General features: G+C 33.8%; 2 protein-coding genes across 5 annotated transcripts in view; one reads left to right on the top strand and one right to left on the bottom strand.

The window, feature by feature from the left end:
• Positions 1-13,079, bottom strand: part of LOC133651780 (cdc42-interacting protein 4 homolog) — a 99,466-nt gene extending 86,387 nt beyond the window's left edge. For 2 of the 3 annotated variants that reach the window (XM_062049899.1, XM_062049901.1), the window contains exon 1: positions 12,785-13,078. In XM_062049899.1, coding sequence (XP_061905883.1) covers positions 12,785-12,808 — 24 coding nt within the window. In that variant the 5' untranslated portion in view covers positions 12,809-13,078. Of the gene's footprint in view, positions 1-12,784 lie in introns of all 3 variants that reach the window. The other variant, XM_062049900.1, reaches the window with a different exon arrangement.
• Positions 1-18,579, top strand: part of LOC133651782 (protein shisa-8) — a 648,746-nt gene that overhangs the window by 257,639 nt on the left and 372,528 nt on the right. The gene's annotated exons all lie outside the window — the stretch shown is intronic.

Below are 18,579 nucleotides of genomic sequence, written 5' to 3'. Positions count from 1 at the left end.
CGGAAGTATTCGGACACCATTGTATCCAATACAAAAAGCTCGGTTTTCATCGCAAAATTCCACAGTATTCTGGACATCTGTGTTGGTGAATCTTTTGCAATTTGTTTAATGAACAATGGAGACTGCAAAGAAGAAAGTTGTAGGTGGGATCGGTGTATTAGCGGCTGGCTGCAGCAACACAACCAGGAGGACTTTGACTTGGATAGCAGACGCACTATCCGACGCTAGCCGCCGACCGCATTGATGATCGGGTGAAGTCCTTCGTCGCTCCGTCGATCGCTGGAACGCAGGTAAGCACGGGTGTTGATGAGCAGATGAGGGCTGGCTGGCATAGGTGGATAGCTAATGTTTTTAGCATAGCTCTGTGAGGTCCCGTTGCTAAGTTAGCTTCAATGGCGTCGTTAGCAACAGCATTTTTAAGCTTCGCCAAGCTGAAAATTATTAACCGTGTATTTACATGTCTGTGGTTTAATAGTATTGTTGATTTTCTGTCCATCCTTCCAGTCAGGGGTTTATTTATTTTGTTTCTATCTGCATTTGAGCCCGATGCTATCACGTTAGCTCAGTAGCTAAAGAGCTTCACCGATGTATTGTCGTGGAGATAAAAGTCACTGTGAATGTCCATTTCGCGTTCTCAACTCTCATTTTCAAGAGGATATAGTATCCCAGGTGGTTTAAAATACAAATCTGTGATCCACAATAGAAAAAGGAGAGAGTGTGGAATCCAATTAGCCCGCTTGTACCTAAGTTACGGTCAGAGTGAAAAAAGATACGTCCTGCACTGCACTCTAGTCCTTCACTCTCACGTTCCTCATCCACGAATCTTTCATCCTCGTTTAAATTAATGGGGTAATCGTCGCTTTCTCGGTCCGAATCGCTCTCGCTGCTGGTGTAAACAATGGGGAAATGTGAGGAGCCTTTCAACCTGTGACGTCACGCTACTTCCGGTACAGGCAAGGCTTTTTTTTATCAGCGACCAAAAGTTGCGAACTTTATCGTTGATGTTCTCTACTAAATCCTTTCAGCAAAAATATGGCAATATCGCGAAATGATCAAGTACGACACATAGAATGGATCTGCTATCCCTGTTTAAATAAAATAAAAAATCATTTCAGTAGGCCTTTAAAGCTGACACTAACTAAGGCGAGACCTTTGTTGTTAGTAGTTTGGTTTTGTGGAAACAGGCATGGAACAAAATGACTGCACGCTTCAAAGTTTGGTTGAAAAAGCAACAGAAGCCTCCAGCGGAGTGCAGGAAATGCAAATCTTTACGAGGCGAACAAGACCGTGACAACAAAACAAACTAAGCAGCTTACTGCGGTGGAGTGACTCACACCAGGTAGGTATGCTGATGCCGTGTACGATAAGAAAGAAGCACAGTGGAGATAGAGCTGCAACTAACGACTCATTTGAATGTCGCCTTGTCATCACCATTAGTTGACTAGTCGGATTATAAAGCGTACACATATTTAATGGCTATCATTTTTCCATCGATCTATAATGCAGCTTAATTTAGTTCAGGCATGTGCTTGTAAACAAAGATGACTTATTTATTTATACTATAACTGTGCTGCTCATTCAGCTGTTACAAATATTAAAAACGACCATTGAAATGCTGCTCATTTTAAAGAAAAGAAAGGCAAACTGCTAAAAAAAAAATTAAATAACATTGTTTATGTATAAAAAAAAAATTTAAAAAGCAGGTAAAATAGCAGCAATAAAAACAAACAACAAAACAAAAATCTAACCGACTCAAACAGAAAACAAGCATTTTGTATTGATGTAGTTAAAAAGTTGCCCACCTGTATATTGACTATTGATTAATTTCCGGTAGTTTTAGCGCTCTAATAGACTCAATGTATAGAATTGTATTATTGATTAATTCTTAACATGCTAGCTATCTAATAAATCAGGCCTGGGCAATTATTTTGCCTCGGGGGGCCAAATTTAGAGAAAAAAATGTGTCTGGGGGCCGGTATATCTATTTTTAGGAACACTAATACAAAACCTCACAATTATGTCTGAATGCTAAAAACGTTATGACAGACCGCCTTAAAAAAACAGAATGGAATATTATTTTTTTTTACTGAATGAGACACCCATTAGAATAAAGAATGTGGGATTTACAATATTAACTATGAAGGATAAAACACTGAATATTGACAACATGTGAACGTCACACCCCCTCTCCATCCACATATTTTACAATCAAGCGAAACTGTTAGAATAATTACGTATAAGTTATCACACAACTCTTATGCTTAAAGGCCGTTGCTATAGTTATTATCAATGGTGCTGAAGTTGTACTTTTCTATCCGTGCAAAGGCACGACTTGTAATCTTGCTTTGCGAGTTGTCTCGTGTCAGCAGTTTGTTTCCAGACCCTGCCTGCTGACAGCCAAGGACGGACATCGAGTACCTCAACGCAGACAAAACAGAGACGGGGGCGAAATCCCGAGTGTCAGCACATTTCCATTCTGAATAATCACGTGTTGTGTCTACTGGGGGCTGCTTGCATTACCCCCGCCTTCAGAAGCAGCCTCAGTGATGTTAACTAGGGACCTCCTGAATGAATAGAGGAGCACGTGGGGCTGTACCTTAGAGCAGTGGTTCTCAAATGGGGGTACGCGTACCCCTGGGGGTACTTGAAGGGGTACGTGAGATTTTTTTTAAATGTCTGTCAAAAAGAACTGTGAAAAGAAATGCAACAATGCAATATTCAGTGTTGACAGCTAGATATTTTGTGGACATGTTCCATAAATATTGATGTTAAAGATTTATTTTTTTGTGAAGAAATGTTTAGAATTAAGTTCATGAATCCAGATGGATCTCTATTACAATCCCCAAAGAGGGCACTTTAAGTTGATGATTACTTCTATGTGTAGAAATCTTTATTTATAATTGAATCACTTGTTTATTTTTCAACAAGTTTTTAGTTATTTTTATATCTTTTTTTCCCAAATAGTTCAAGAAAGACCACAACAAATGAGCAATATTTTGCACTGTTATACAATTTAATAAATCAGAAACTGATGACATAGTGCTGTATTTTACTTCTTTATCTCTCTTTTTCAACCAAAAATACTTTGCAGCTAATCGTTTACCGGCCCCCACACATTCTGCAAAAATTGCAAAATTTATAGTATTGCAAAAATTTAAAAAAAAAAACATTTTAAAACAGTGGAATGAGGTGAAATCTAACGAGAAAAAGTTGCAATGTTGACACAAAGCTGCAAAGCAGGCTGTTTTGTTTTCTTTTGTCTTTGTTTATTTTTATTTTTGCTCAAGACAAAAAAAATTAAATAAAATAAAAAAATCTATGTTACAATGAATTATTACTTAAAAAATTTCACTTTAAAATGTTTTATGTGGAAAAAATATTGCATGTATTGTGTGGTTGTCATAAAAACATGAAAGTTTTATTTGACAAAAGCGCATAAAACAAACAAAATAATACTTCAAACGTACAATGGACAGATATATCTGAAACTGATCTCGTAATTTAAGTGTGAAAAGTAAAAAAAAAACTAATAAAAATGTATCACTTTATGAGTGGGGGACCTTTTGGTTCCCAAATATATTTAGTGGGATTTTATTTAACTTTTCACTGTGATTACTCAAAAATATTAAAGAATTCAAATCAATGGTGTCCTGCATTATTGATCTTTTAGGGCTCTAATTACTAAATACTGCATATTTCAGTTTTACTATACAAAACAAAGTTGTCTTTGACAGAAAAGGCATAAAAACCTGTTTGTTTTTTTACTTGATATCAACCTGAAGTTGATATAGAGCAGGGGTCACCAACGCAGTGCCCGCGGGCACCAGGTAGCCCGTAAGGACCAGATGAGTAGCCCGCTGGCCTGTTCTAAAAATAGCTCAAATAGCAGCACTTACCAGTGAGCTGCCTCTATTTTTTAAAATTTTATTTATTTACTAGCAAGCTGGTCTCGCTTTGCCCGACATTTTTAATTCTAAGAGAGACAAAACTCAAATAGAATTTGAAAATCCAAGAAAATATTTAAAAGACTTGGTCTTCACTTGTTTAAATAAATTCATTATTTGTTTTACTTTGCCTCTTATAATTTTCAGAGAGACAATTTTACAGAAAAAATACAACCTTAAAAATGATTTTAGGATTTTTAAACACATATACCTTTTTACCTTTTAAATTCCTTCCTCTTCTTTCCTGACAATTTAAATCAATGTTCAAGTAATTTTTTTTTTTTTTATTGTAAAGAATAATAAATACATTTTAATTTAATTCTTCATTTTAGCTTCTGTTTTTTCGACGAAGAATATTTGTGAAATATTTCTTCAAACTTATTATGATTAAAATTATTCTGGCAAATCTAGAAAATCTGTAGAATCACATTTAAATCTTATTTCAAAGTCTTTTGAATTTCTTTTAAAATTTTTGTTCTGGAAAATCTAGAAGAAATAATGATTTGTCTTTGTTAGAAATATAGCTTGGTCCAATTTGTTATATATTCTAACAAAGTGCAGATTGGATTTTAACCTATTTAAAACATGTCATCCAAATTCTAAAATTAATCTTAATCAGGAAAAATTACTAATGATGTTCCATAAATTATTTTTTTTATTTTTTCAAAAAGATTCCAATTAGCTAGTTTTTCTCTTCTTTTTTTCGGTTGAATTTTGAATTTTAAGGAGTCGAAATTGAAGATAAACTATGTTTCAAAATTTTATTGTCATTTTTTTCGTGTTTTCTCCTCTTTTAAACCGTTCAATTAAGTGTAAATATCATTAATTATTAATAATAACAGAGTTAAAGGTAAATTGAGCAAATTGGCTATTTTCGGCAATTTATCTAAGTGTGTATCAAACTGGTAGCCCTTCGCATTAATCACTACCCAAGAAGTAGCTCTTGCTTTCAAAAAGGTTGGTGACCCCTGATATAGAGATATACTGTAAAAAATAATAATAATAATTTGACTTATTTTTAACATTTTAATGACTAAGACCCTTGACCTTTGATTGGTCCCCGGGAGCCCTAAAGGTTAAAAAAAAAAAAAAATCTATATATTTTGTTATGGTTTGAAAATGAAAAATATCAAAATGGCTCCCGTACGCTTACATTTTTCCGCGTGTGGCCCTCAGTGGAAAAAGTTTGGACACCCCTGGATTAGGGGGTACTTGAATTAAAATAATGTTCACAGGGGGTACATCACTGAAAAAAGGTTGAGAACCACTGCCTTAGAGCGTAGGGTGAAACTGTAACTGAGTGCACAGCCCAATACGTCTCTCCTCATGAGCAAAATTCAACTCTGTCTCTGCCCGATTCCTCCTTCTTGTCTTGTGTAATAGATAGTTTGGTGTTTGAACCTGACAGAAACGCAACAAAAATGCAACAAACGTAGCGGAATATGAACGCCAAGGGTAAAAATAAACCACCTACAATCTAATATATCTGATACATCACTAAGATTTAGAACTTTGTTGTAAAAATCTCCTTCCGCGTCTGTCCCTGGCACCCGCATTTCAGGCTGACACTCTGTGGAAACGCTCCCCACCCACACTGCTTGGTGCCTCGTCTGAGCTGCTGTGACTTAATTACCGTAGTACTTAGTTAGATTACCATAGTGACTAATTAAAATGACCATAGTAACTAGTATATCATGCAAAAGTGCAGATTCCAACCATTGAAATACTTTGTATAGTTCAAGTTACGGTCATCAGAAAACATGACTGCACATCATAATGGCGGCTAAACCTTCAATCTTAAAGATCTAAAAAAATTATTTGGGAATGACTAAAAAAACTGGTGTATCAAATGTACCGCCACAAAAAATGTTTTATTGTGGACAACGTCGACTAATCGTTGCGCCCCTAGTGGAGAACGATCACTAAAGCAGTCGCTCTGCACACCACCAAGATGTGTGAATGAAAAAGCCTGCAAATTATCTACTTACTGAAACTGTAGTCCTCTCAATGTTTTACTTGTTTAGTTATTTGCATACCATGTAATGTATTAGTACTAGGGATGTCCGATAATATCGATAAATGCCTTAAAACGTGATATCGGAAATTATCGGTACCGGTTTCAAAAAGTAAAATGTATGACTTTTTAACATAGGAAGTACAGAGCACCAATAAACCTTGAAGGCACTGCCTTTGCGTGCCCAGTCACATAACATCTACGGCTTTTCACACACACACAAGTGAATGCAAGGCATACTTGATGAACAGCCATACAGGTCACACTGAGGGTGGACGTATAAACAACTTCAACACTGTTACAAATATGCGCCACACTGTGAACCCACACCAAAGAAGAATGACAAACACATTTCGGGAGAACATCCGCAACGTAACACAACAGAACAAACACCCAGAACCCCTTGCAGCACTAACTCTTCCGGGACGCAACAATATACACCCCCACTACCCACCTCAACCCCGCCCCACCTACCCCGCCCACCTCAACCTCCTCATGCTCTCTCAGGGAGAGCATGTCCCAAATTCCAAGCTGCTGTTTTGAGGCATGTTAAAAAAAATAATGCACTTTGTGACTTCAATAATAAATATGGCAGTGCCATGTTGGCATTTTTTTTCCCATAACTTGAGTTGATTTATTTTGGAAAACATTGTTACATTGTTTAATGCATCCAGCGGGGCATCACAACAAAATTAGGCATAATAATTAGGGATGTCCAATAATATCGGCCTGCCGATATTATCGGCCGATAAATGCGTTAAAATGTAATATCGGAAATTATCGGTATCGGTTTTTTTATTATCTGTATCGGGATTTTTTGGTTTTTTTTTTAATTAAATCAACATAAAAAACACAAGATACACTTACAATTAGTGCACCAACCCAAAAAACCTCCCTCCCCCCATTTCTTTTTGTTATCAATATTCTGGTTCCTACATTACATATCAATATATATCAATACAGTCTGCAAGGGATACAGTCCGTAAGCACACATGATTGTGCGTGCTGCTGGTCCACTAATAGTACTAACCTTTAACAGTTAATTTGACTCATTTTCATTCATTACTAGTTTCTATGTAACTGTTTTTATATTGTTTTACTTTCTTTTTTATTCAAGAAAATGTTTTTAATTTAGTTCTCTTATTTTTTATTTTTTTTAAAAAGTACCTTATCTTCACCATACATGGTTGTCCAAATTAGGCATAATAATGTGTTAATTCCACGACTGCATATATCGGTTGATATCGGTATCGGTTGATATCGGTATCGGTAATTAAAGAGTTGGACAATATCGGAATATCGGATATCGGCAAAAAGCCATTATCGGACATCCCTAATAATAATGTGTTCATTCCACGACTGTATATATCAGTAGATATCGGAATCGGTAATTAAGAGATGGACAATATCGGAATATCGGCAAAAAAGCCATTATTGGACATCTCTAATTTCAACATTTCTGACAACGAAGATTTGCGTCAGCCTGCGACGCAGTCATTTTGATAGTAGGCTAATATAGCTAATATAGACACTTACATCATGTGTTGTCTTCATTATAACACTTATATAAGACTTTTAAAGTCATTTTGATAGTAGGCTAATATAGACACTTACATCATGTGTTGTCTTCATTATAACACTTATACAAGACTTTTAAAGTCATTTTGATAGTAGGCTAATATAGCTAATATAGACACTTACATCATGTGTTGCCTTCATTATAACACTTATATAAGACCTTTACATTTTTTGTGGCTCCAGACATTTTTTTTGTTAGTTTTTTCCGTCTAATAAGGCTCTTTTAACATTTGGGGTTGCCGACCCCATGACTTAACCGAACATGACAAGCGAGAACGCATTTTGATTAGGGATGTCCGATAATGGCTTTTTGCCGATATCCAATATTCCGATATTGTCCAACTCTTTAATTACCGATACCGATATCAACCGATACCGATATCAACCGATATATGCAGTCGTGGAATTAACACATTATTATGCCTAATTTGGACAACCAGGTATGGTGAAGATAAGGTACTTTTTTTAAAAATTAGTAAAATAAGATAAATTAATTAAAAACATTTTCTTGAATAAAAAAGAAAGTACAACAATATAAAAACAGTTACATAGAAACTAGTAATGAATGAAAATTAGTCAAATTAACTGTTAAAGGTTAGTACTATTAGTGGACCAGCAGCACGCACAATCATGTGTGCTTACGGACTGTATCCCTTGCAGACTGTATTGATATATATTGATATATAATGTAGGAAGCAGAATATTAATAACAGAAAGAAACAACCCTTTTGTGTGAATGAGTGTAAATGGGGGAGGGAGGTTTTTTGGGTTGGTGCACTAACTGTAAGTGTATCTTGTGTTTTTTATGTTGATTTAAAAATAAAATAAAAAATAAAAAAACGATACCGATAAAAAAAACGATACCGATAATTTCCGATATTACATTTTAACGCATGCATCGGCCGATAATATCGGCAGGCCGATATTATCGGACATCTCTAATTTTGATTCAAGTGGATGAGCTAAATGATGATGAAACGTGCACAATTGCTTTACTGCATCATTGTTTACCTTTAGGTTCTTTGATCTTATGGTCAGAATGCTTTTTTGTGCCAGCAAAATGAACAAGGAGTAATAATCAGCATTTTTGACGCACTGCGGGTGAACTTCTTTTGCATTCTTGCAATAATAAAATTGCCGACGCACATGTGTCGGCTTTACCAAAGTAGTAACCATGCTTAAACGCCCTTGTGTTATTGATTAACTAAACTTAAACTTAGACTTAGACAGACTTTAATGATCCACAAGGGAAATAGTTCCACACAGTAGCTCAGTTACTAAGGATAATGCAGGTATAAAGTAGACTAAAATGTACCGTAGTAGCAATATAAAATATAACAAATTGTAATATTTACATATTATGTATACAGTATATGATATATACTGATATATTTTTATATAACATATACAATATATAACAATGACCATGTACAATATTACATAACAGCTGCAGCATAAAATAGAGAGTAGATCCAGCAGAAAATTGACTTTATCAGTGAATTCTCAGAGTTTGTTGCTGATCTTGTGACGCACGCAGATAATATAATTATAATGGGGGATTTTAATATCCATATGAATCCCCCATCGGGCCCTCCGTGCGTGGCGCTCCAGACTATAATTGATAGCTGTGGTCTTACACAAATAATAAATGAACCCACGCATCGCAACGGTAATACAATAGATCTAGTGCTTGTCAGGGGGGTCACCACCTCCAAAGTCATGATACTCCCGTGTACTAAAGTAATGTGCGATCGTTACCTGATACAATTTGAAGTTCTGACTCAAAGAGAGGTAGTTAACATAGAAGCGGTAATGTAATTATTATTATAATACAACTCATACCTTTTTGTGCATTAATGAGGCCCTACTGGATGATGATTTGGTTGCAAATGTAAAATAACAGCATCTCTATGGAAGCAAAGCGTCAACTATGGAGCCTATCCCCAAATGGTGTAATACAGTGTTTTTCAACCACTGTGCCGCGGCACACTAGTGTACCGTGAGATACAGTCTGGTGTGCCGTGGGAGATTGTGTAATTTCACCTAATTGGGTTAAAAATACTTTTTGCAAACCAGTAATTATAATCCGTTGTTGAGTGTCTATGCTGTCTAGAGCTCGGAAGAGTAACCGTGTAATACTCTTCCATATCAGTAGGTGGCAGCAGGTAGCTAATTGCTTTGTAGATGTCGGGAACGGCTACGATGGTTTGCAGGTAAAACGAGTAGCTAACGCTTAAACCAAAAATAAACAAAAGGTGAGTGCCCCAAAGAAAAGGCATTGGCTATGCAAAACCAAGCTAAAACCGAACTGGCTGCAAAGTAAACAAAAACAGAATGCTGGACGACAGCAAAGACTTACAGCGCGTGGAGCAGCAGACGGCGTCCACAAAGTACATCCGTACATGACATGACAATCAACACCAAAATAGGAGAGCAAGACAAGAACTAAAACACTACACACAGGAAAACAGCAAAAAAAAAGTCCAAATAAGTCAGGGTGTGATGTGACAGGTGGTGACAGTACACCTACTTTGAGACAAGAGCTATATTAATGCATGCTTGATTATGGTTTGAATTCATATCCAACAATTGCCAGAATTACTTTTTACTGTCAATATCGGCTGCTGAGTTTGGCAAAGTTTTGGATGACAATGACTGGAAATCAAATAAATGACAGCACTTCTTGTTCAAAGCTTAATCTAACACAGTTTAAGGTTGTCCATCGCATATATTTTACTAAGGCTAAACTTTCCCAAATGTATGCCAACACTGCAGACACATGTAATCGCTGTCAATAGACTCCTGCAAACATGACACGCAAGTTCTGGTCATTTTTCAAACATTTTTAAACATCTTGCAGATGCGCAACATTTTGTGCAGAATCGGCTATTTTTGGAATCGCACCAAGCTCTTATAAAAATTAAGCAGACTTTTAGGGATAGTATCGCCTTTGTATCATTAATAGCTCGCAGAAGGATTTATTTGGAGTGGAAACCACAGTATGGCTTAAGGACCTGATGTTTTTCTTAGATTTCGAGAAAATTAAGTATATTCTGAGGGGTACACCAAAACAACTTGACTTGACCTGGGGCTGCATAATTAGTTATAGGGGGTGTTATAGAATAGAATAGAAAGTACTTTATTGATCCCTGGGGGAAATTCAGCACCACAGTTCGCTCACAATAAACACTTGGGTATTTTTTACATGTGAATAATATAAATACAGTCTATTATACAGCATTATTCACATGTGAATAACATAAATACAGTCTATTATACAGCATTATTCACATGTGAATAACATAAATACAGTCTATTATAGAGCATTATTCACATGTGAATAATATAAATACAGTCTATTATAGAGCATTATTCACATGTGAATAACATAAATACAGTCTATTATACAGCATTATTCACATGTGAATAACATAAATACAGTCTATTATACAGCATTATTCACATGTGAATAACATAAATACAGTCTATTATACAGCATTATTCACATGTGAATAACATAAATACAGTCTATTATACAGCATTATTCACATGTGAATAACATAAATACAGTCTATTACACAGCATTATTCACATGTGAATAACATAAATACAGTCTATTATACAGCATTATTCACATGTGAATAATATAAATACAGTCTATTATAGAGCATTATTCACATGTGAATAATATAAATACAGTCTATTGTACAGCATTATTCACATGTGAATAATATAAATACAGTCTATTACACAGCATTATTCACATGTGAATAACATAAATACAGTCTATTATACAGCATTATTCACATGTGAATAATATAAATACAGTCTATTAAACAGCATTATTCACGTGTGAATAACATAAATACAGTCTATTATACAGCATTATTCACATGTGAATAATATAAATACAGTCTATTATACAGCATTATTCACATGTGAATAACATAAATACAGTCTATTATACAGCATTATTCACATGTGAATAATATAAATACAGTCTTTTATAGAGCATTATTCACATGTGAATAATATAAATACAGTCTATTATACAGCATTACTCACATGTGAATAACATAAATACAGTCTATCATACAGCATTATTCACATGTGAATAACATAAATACAGTCTATTATACAGCATTATTCACATGTGAATAATATCAATCAATCAATCACTCAATGTTTATTTATACAGCCCTAAATCACAAGTGTCTCAAAGGGCTGCACAAGCCACAACGACATCCTCGGTACAGAGCCCACATATAAATACAGTCTATCATACAGCATTATTCACATGTGAATAATATAAATACAGTCTATTATACAGCATTATTCACATGTGAATAACATAAATACAGTCTATTATACAGCGTTATTCACATGTGAATAATATAAATACATTATGCATTTACAGTACATGTACAGTCAAAATGAACATATGCATTATACAGTCTGATGGCATGCATTACATACTATACATTACTTTTTGCACAATATTAATTTATATTATTATGTGTTGTCAACTTTTTACTTTGTCATTGCCTGAAATAGATAAATAAATGAAAAAAATTAAATGAAATGGCTGTCGGTATGAAGGACTTCCTGTGTCGTTCTTTTTTTTATTTTTAATATAATAAAAATGATTTTATTATATTACTCATATGATTTGTCTGTAATTGTATTTATTTTAGTTTTTTTTACTTAAATTTTTTTGGGGGCTGAAGGGGCTTTGGACAACAAAAAAAAGACTGTCTGTTTTCTCAGTACCTGTAATATGATTTCCCTATCAAATAAATATTATAAAAAATTAAAAAAAAAACAAAAAAAGGTTGAAAAACACTGGTTTAATGCATTCAAGCCTCCTGGGCAACCTTAGTGTTTACAAACACGCAGCAGCTTTTTTTTTTGCAGTGCCATCAACATAAAGGATGTGACGTCACAACCTTGATGTGCGGACACAACATTAGGCACACCTGCATTTAAAAAAACAAAAAAACAAATGTAATATATATATATATATATGAGTCTTTCCTAAAACTAGCAGGGACTTTTGCGTAGTGGAGACGTATACGAGTGCCTAAAGAAGTTAAAAAGTTAGTTAAATTGGACTAACTTTTACAAGTGGGGAATTGTCGTGGGTGACCCTGAACGCACCACCGTTAAATACAGCAGCTAGCTAAGCATAAAGCCAGCATACATTCCCTCCTCCCCGCCTATCTTGGCGCTATGTCCCGCAGCGACTCACCCAAAGCTCGGTGCCCCAGTCCATGTTCAGCCCGCTGGCCCAGCCTCACCACCGCCGAGGGAAATACAAAAGAACTTCTCCTGAAGTTGTCTCGGGAGTTTGTCGCAGAGGCGTCGCTTCCTTCAACAAGTCACGTCCACACGCTCACATAATTGGCTCATTAAAGGCCGCGCACAGCTGCTCGTCTAGTTTGTCCAAATATTTTTCATAGCGGAGGGAAAGCGAGATGAAACTGGGTTTCATATCCGCGTCACTCCCAAATCCTTAAAACCCTTAAAGGGCCAGCGCGCAACATTACATGACAGTGTGGGCGGGGCCTGGGCCCAGGGGGCGCGCGCGCGCGGATGTGTGACGTACGGGTGCGACGCGCGCACGTACCGCGTCACGTGACACGCCACGCCACGTACCTTATAAAGTACCTCCAGTAAAGATGTGTATTTACAACTTTAATAATATATGCATGCTATGCAAATAATAAGAAAAATAAATAAAAAATCTTGTTGTGGAATTTCACAAGAAAAAGGTCACAATTTCACAAGTAAAAGTTAGAATTGTGGCAGTGTTATAATAAAAGTCGTCATTTTACTCGAGGCGAGTCAAATTTTTACAAGAAAAACTGAACATTTATGCAATGTTATGATAAAAGTTGGAATTTTACAAGAGCATGAGCGGAAAATTCCATATTATTTTCCCTTTTTTTTATCCTCAGAACCCAACTTTTCAGACCCCGGTTAGAAGAAATAAAATAAGACGATAAAACACAAATAAAAGAAATACAAGCAGAAATAAAATAAATAAAAACTTGTATAAAACATTTTTTTTTTAAAAGGCTCCAGCACCCCCCGTGACCCCAAAAGGGACAAGCGGTAGAAAATGGATGGAGAAGCAGAAATAAAATAAATAAAAACTTGTATTAAAAAATAAAATAAAATAAATACATGTATGTACACACAATGATTTTCTGCTAAAATAAATAAACATAATTAATAATGAATATGTTTCCTATCCCAGGGAGGATCCATATCACAGAAGAAATAAAAATAAGACGATAAAACACAAATAAAAGAAGTACAAGCAAAATAAAATAAATAAAAACGTGTATAAAAATTTTAAAAAAAGGCTCCAGCACCCCCCGTGACCCCAAAAGGGACAAGCGGTATAAAATGGATGGATGGATGGATGGATGGACAAGCAGAAATAAAATAAATAAAAACTTGTATTAAAAAAAATTAAAAATAAATACAATTTATGTACACACAATGATTTTGTGCTAAAATAAATAAACTTCATTAATAATGAATATGTTTCTTATCCCAGGGGGATCCATATCACAGAAGAAATAAAATAAGACGATAAAACAAAAGTAATAGAAATAAAAGCAGAAATAAAAGAAATAAAAACTTGTATAAAAATTAAAAAAAATATTTAATGTACACACAATGATTTTGTGCTAAAATAAATCAACTTAATTAATAAGGAATATGTTTCTTATCCCAAGAGGGATCCATATCACAGAAGAAATAAAAAATAAGATGATAAAACACAAATAAAAGAAGTACAAGCAAAATAAAATAAATAAAAACGTGTATAAAAATTTAAAAAAAGGCTCCAGCACCCCCCGTGACCCCAAAAGGGACAAGCGGTATAAAATGGATGGATGGATGGATGGATGGACAAGCAGAAATAAAATAAATAAAAACTTGTATTAAAATTTTTTTTAAATTAATACAATTTATGTACACACAATGATTTTGTGCTAAAATAAATAAACTTAATTAATAATGAATATGTGTCTTATCCCAGGGGGGATTCATATCACAGAAGAAATAAAATAAGACGATAAAACACAAATAAAAGAAATAAAAGCAGAAATAAAAGAAATAAAAACTTGTATAAAAAAAAATAAAAACAAATGTACACACAATTATTTTGTGCTAAAATAAATAAACTAAATTAATAATGAATATGTTTCTTATCCCAGGTGGGACCCATATCACAGAAGAAATAAAAATAAGATGATAAAACACAAATAAAAGAAACACAAGCAGAAATAAAATAAATAAAAACTTGTATAAATTTTTTTTAAAAAGGTCCAGCACCCCCCGTGACCCCAAAAGAGACAAGCAGTAGAAAATTGATGGATGGATGGATGGATGGATGGACAAGCAGAAATAAAATAAATAAAAACTTGTATTAAAAAAAATTAAAAATAAATACAATTTATGTACACACAATGATTTTGTGCTAAAATAAATAAACTTAATTAATAATGAATATGTTTCTTATCCCAGGTGGGATTCATATCACAGAAGAAATAAAATAGGACGATAAAACACAAATAAAAGAAATACAAGCAGAAATAAAATAAATAAAAACGTGTATAAAAATTAAAAAAAATATTTAATGTACACACAATGATTTTGTGCAAACAAAGATCAACTAAATTAATAATCAATATGTTCCTTATCCCAGGGAGGATCCATATCACAGAAGAAAAACATAGAATTTTGGCAGTGTTATAATAAAAGTCGTCATTTTACTCGACGCGAGTCAAAATTTTACAAGAAAAACTGAACATTTGTGCAATGTTATGATAGAAGTTGGAATTTTACAAGAGCATGAGTGGAAAATTCCATACTATTTTCCTTTTTTTATCCTCAGAACCCAACTTTTCAGACCCAGGGGGATCCATATCACAGAAGAAATAAAATAAGACGATAAAACACAAATAAAAGAAATACAAGCAGAAATAAAATAAATAAAAACGTGTATAAAAATAAAAATAAAAGGTAAATTGATTTTGTGCTAAAATAAATAAACTAAATTAATAATGAATATTTTTCTTATCCCAGGGGGATCCATATCACAGAAGAAATAAAATAAGACGATGAATCACAAATAAAAGAAATAAAAGCAGAAATAAAATAAATAAAAACTTGTATAAAAATGTTAAAAAATATTTAATGTACACACAAGGATTTTGTGCTTAAATAAATAAACTTAATAATAATGAATATGTTTCTTATTCCAGGGGAGATTCATATCACAGAAGAAAAAACATACAACTTTAAAACACAAATAAAAGAAATACAAGCAGAAATAAAATAAATAAAAATGTGCGTAAAAAAATAGATGTACACACAATGATTGTGTGCTAAAATAAATAAAATTAATAATGAATATGTTTTTATCCCAGGTGGGATTCATATCACAGAATAAAAAACATATAATGATAAAACACACATAAAAGAAATACAATAAGAAATAAAATAAATAAAACTTGTATAAAAAAAAAAAATGTACACAATGATTTTGGGCTAAAATAAATAAACTAAATTAATAATCAATATGTTTCTTATCCCAGGGAGGATCCATATCACATGAGAAAAAACATACAACAATAAATCACAAATAAAATAAATACAAGCAGAAATAAAATAAATAAAAGCTTGTATTAAAAAAATAAAAATAAAATAGATGTACACACAATGATTTTGTGCTAAAATAAATAAACTTAATAATGAATATGTTTCTTATCCCAGGGGGGATCCATATCACAGAAGAAAAAACATACAACGATAAAACACACATAAAAGAAATACAAGCAGAAATAAAATAAATAAAAACTTGTATTAAAAAAATAATTTAAAAAATGATGTTCACACAATGATTTGGTGCAGATCACACACACACACACACACACACACACACACACACACACACACACACACACACGCACACACACACACACACACACACACGCATGCACACACACACAGAAAATTCCACAAAATGTACTATTTTCCTTTTTTTTGTCCTCAGAACCCAACTTTTCCACTACAGAGGGCCCCGGGGCCCCACTCAATTATTAACACTGACAATAATCATCTTAGAATTAGACTTAGACAAACTTTATTGATCCACAAGGGAAATTTTTTCACACAGCAGCTCAGTTACAAAGGATGGAAAGGGTAAGGATGGAAAGGACAATGCAGGTATAAAGTAGACTAAAAATGGACCGTAGTAGCAATATAAAATATAACATATTTATGTAAAATGTACATATTATATATACAGTGTATAACATATACTAATATATTATATTATATTATATACAATATATAACAAATTACCATATACATTATAAACAAAAGCGGTATAGCTCGGTTGGTAGAGTGGCCGTGCCAGCAACTTGAGGGTTCCAGGTTCGATCCCCGCTTCCGCCATCCTAGTCACTGCCGTTGTGTCCTTGGGCAAGACACTTTACCCACCCACACTGATTTAAATGGAACTTAGGTATTGGCTTTCACTGTGTAAAAGCGCTCTGAGTGACTAGAGAAAAGCGCTATATAAATATAACTCACTTGACTTCAAAGAGAGGTAACAAACATAGAAGTGGTCAGCTGTTGTCCTTCCAGTCCAGTCAAGTGGACTCCCAGGTCCTTGTACTGCACCTCCCGGCCCTGGATCTTGATGGGCTCCACAGGGGTCAGTCTCTCCTTGAAGTCCATGACCAGCTCTTTGGTCTCGTCCAAGAACCTTACACCTGATTTTACCTGTATCTAATCATTATATCTACTTATCTACTGTATATTTTACAACCTTGTCAAAGGATATGAAAGCATGTGTTAATCATAAAGATTGGCATACAAACTATGCAAAGATAAAAAAGGTAAGTTTTAGTTTAAAAAAATGGTTTACTATTTTTGTTTGTAATTGGTTTTTAATCTTCATTATTTACCTTAAGTTATTACAGTATGTCTCTATATACATATTTAATTAGTACACACAGATTATTGTATTTGTTACCTTCTTGAGACCTCCGAGAAAAATGCCTACCTCTCTAGGACCACCCTTTCTAGTTGTATAAAGATGTGTATTTACCACATTAATAATATATGCAAATATTTAAAAAAATTAAGCTTTTAGTAAAACATTTTTTAATGAATTTTTTGTTTGTAATTGGTTTTTAATCTTCATTATTTACCTTAAGTTATTACAGTATGTCTCTATATACTTATTTAATTTTTTACATTCATTTTGGCCAAAGGGGACGCATTTCAATTTCTTACACACACTTGTTATTTCATATGTTGACCAGAGAGGGGGAGCACTTTTAAAAGCGACACACAGTCCATTTGAAAAGTCCCTCCTTTTTGGGACCACCCTCATTTTGATAGATGTCACCAGCAGGGGGTGCAAATGAGACATTGTCTATTAGATGCAATGTTATTATGTCATCACTTGTTCACACCTCCTCATATGAAGATACTTTTCCTTCTTCGTGTCTCAAGAAGGCTAGAAATACAAGAACACACACACACACACACACACACACACACACACTCTCTCTCTCTCTTGTATTTCTTACCTTCTTGAGACCTCCAAAAAATGCCTACCTTTTTAGGACCACCCTTTCCAGATATATAAAAATTTGTATTTACAACATTATTAATATATACATACTATGCAAATATAAAAAAGGTAAGCTTTTAGTAATTTCTTTTTTTTTTTTTGTAATTGGTTTATAACCTTCATTATTTACTTCAAGTTATCTCTATATACGTATTTTTTTAATTTTTTTAAAATTAATTTTAAATTTAATTTTAATTAATTTCAATTTCTTACACACACTTGTTATTTCATATGTTGACCAGAGGGGGTGCACTTTTAAAACCGACACACAGTCAATTCGGGGATGAATAGGGAAGTCCTTCTTTAGCTGCCGTCTTGTTTTATCATATATTGCTGCCTTTGCACCTGTCAATGTTTACTTTTGTATGCGCATTAAATCA

Source organism: Entelurus aequoreus, linkage group LG06, assembly GCF_033978785.1.
Source record: "Entelurus aequoreus isolate RoL-2023_Sb linkage group LG06, RoL_Eaeq_v1.1, whole genome shotgun sequence".
Taxonomy (NCBI): domain Eukaryota; kingdom Metazoa; phylum Chordata; class Actinopteri; order Syngnathiformes; family Syngnathidae; genus Entelurus; species Entelurus aequoreus.
This window is presented reverse-complemented; position numbering and strand designations above follow the sequence as displayed.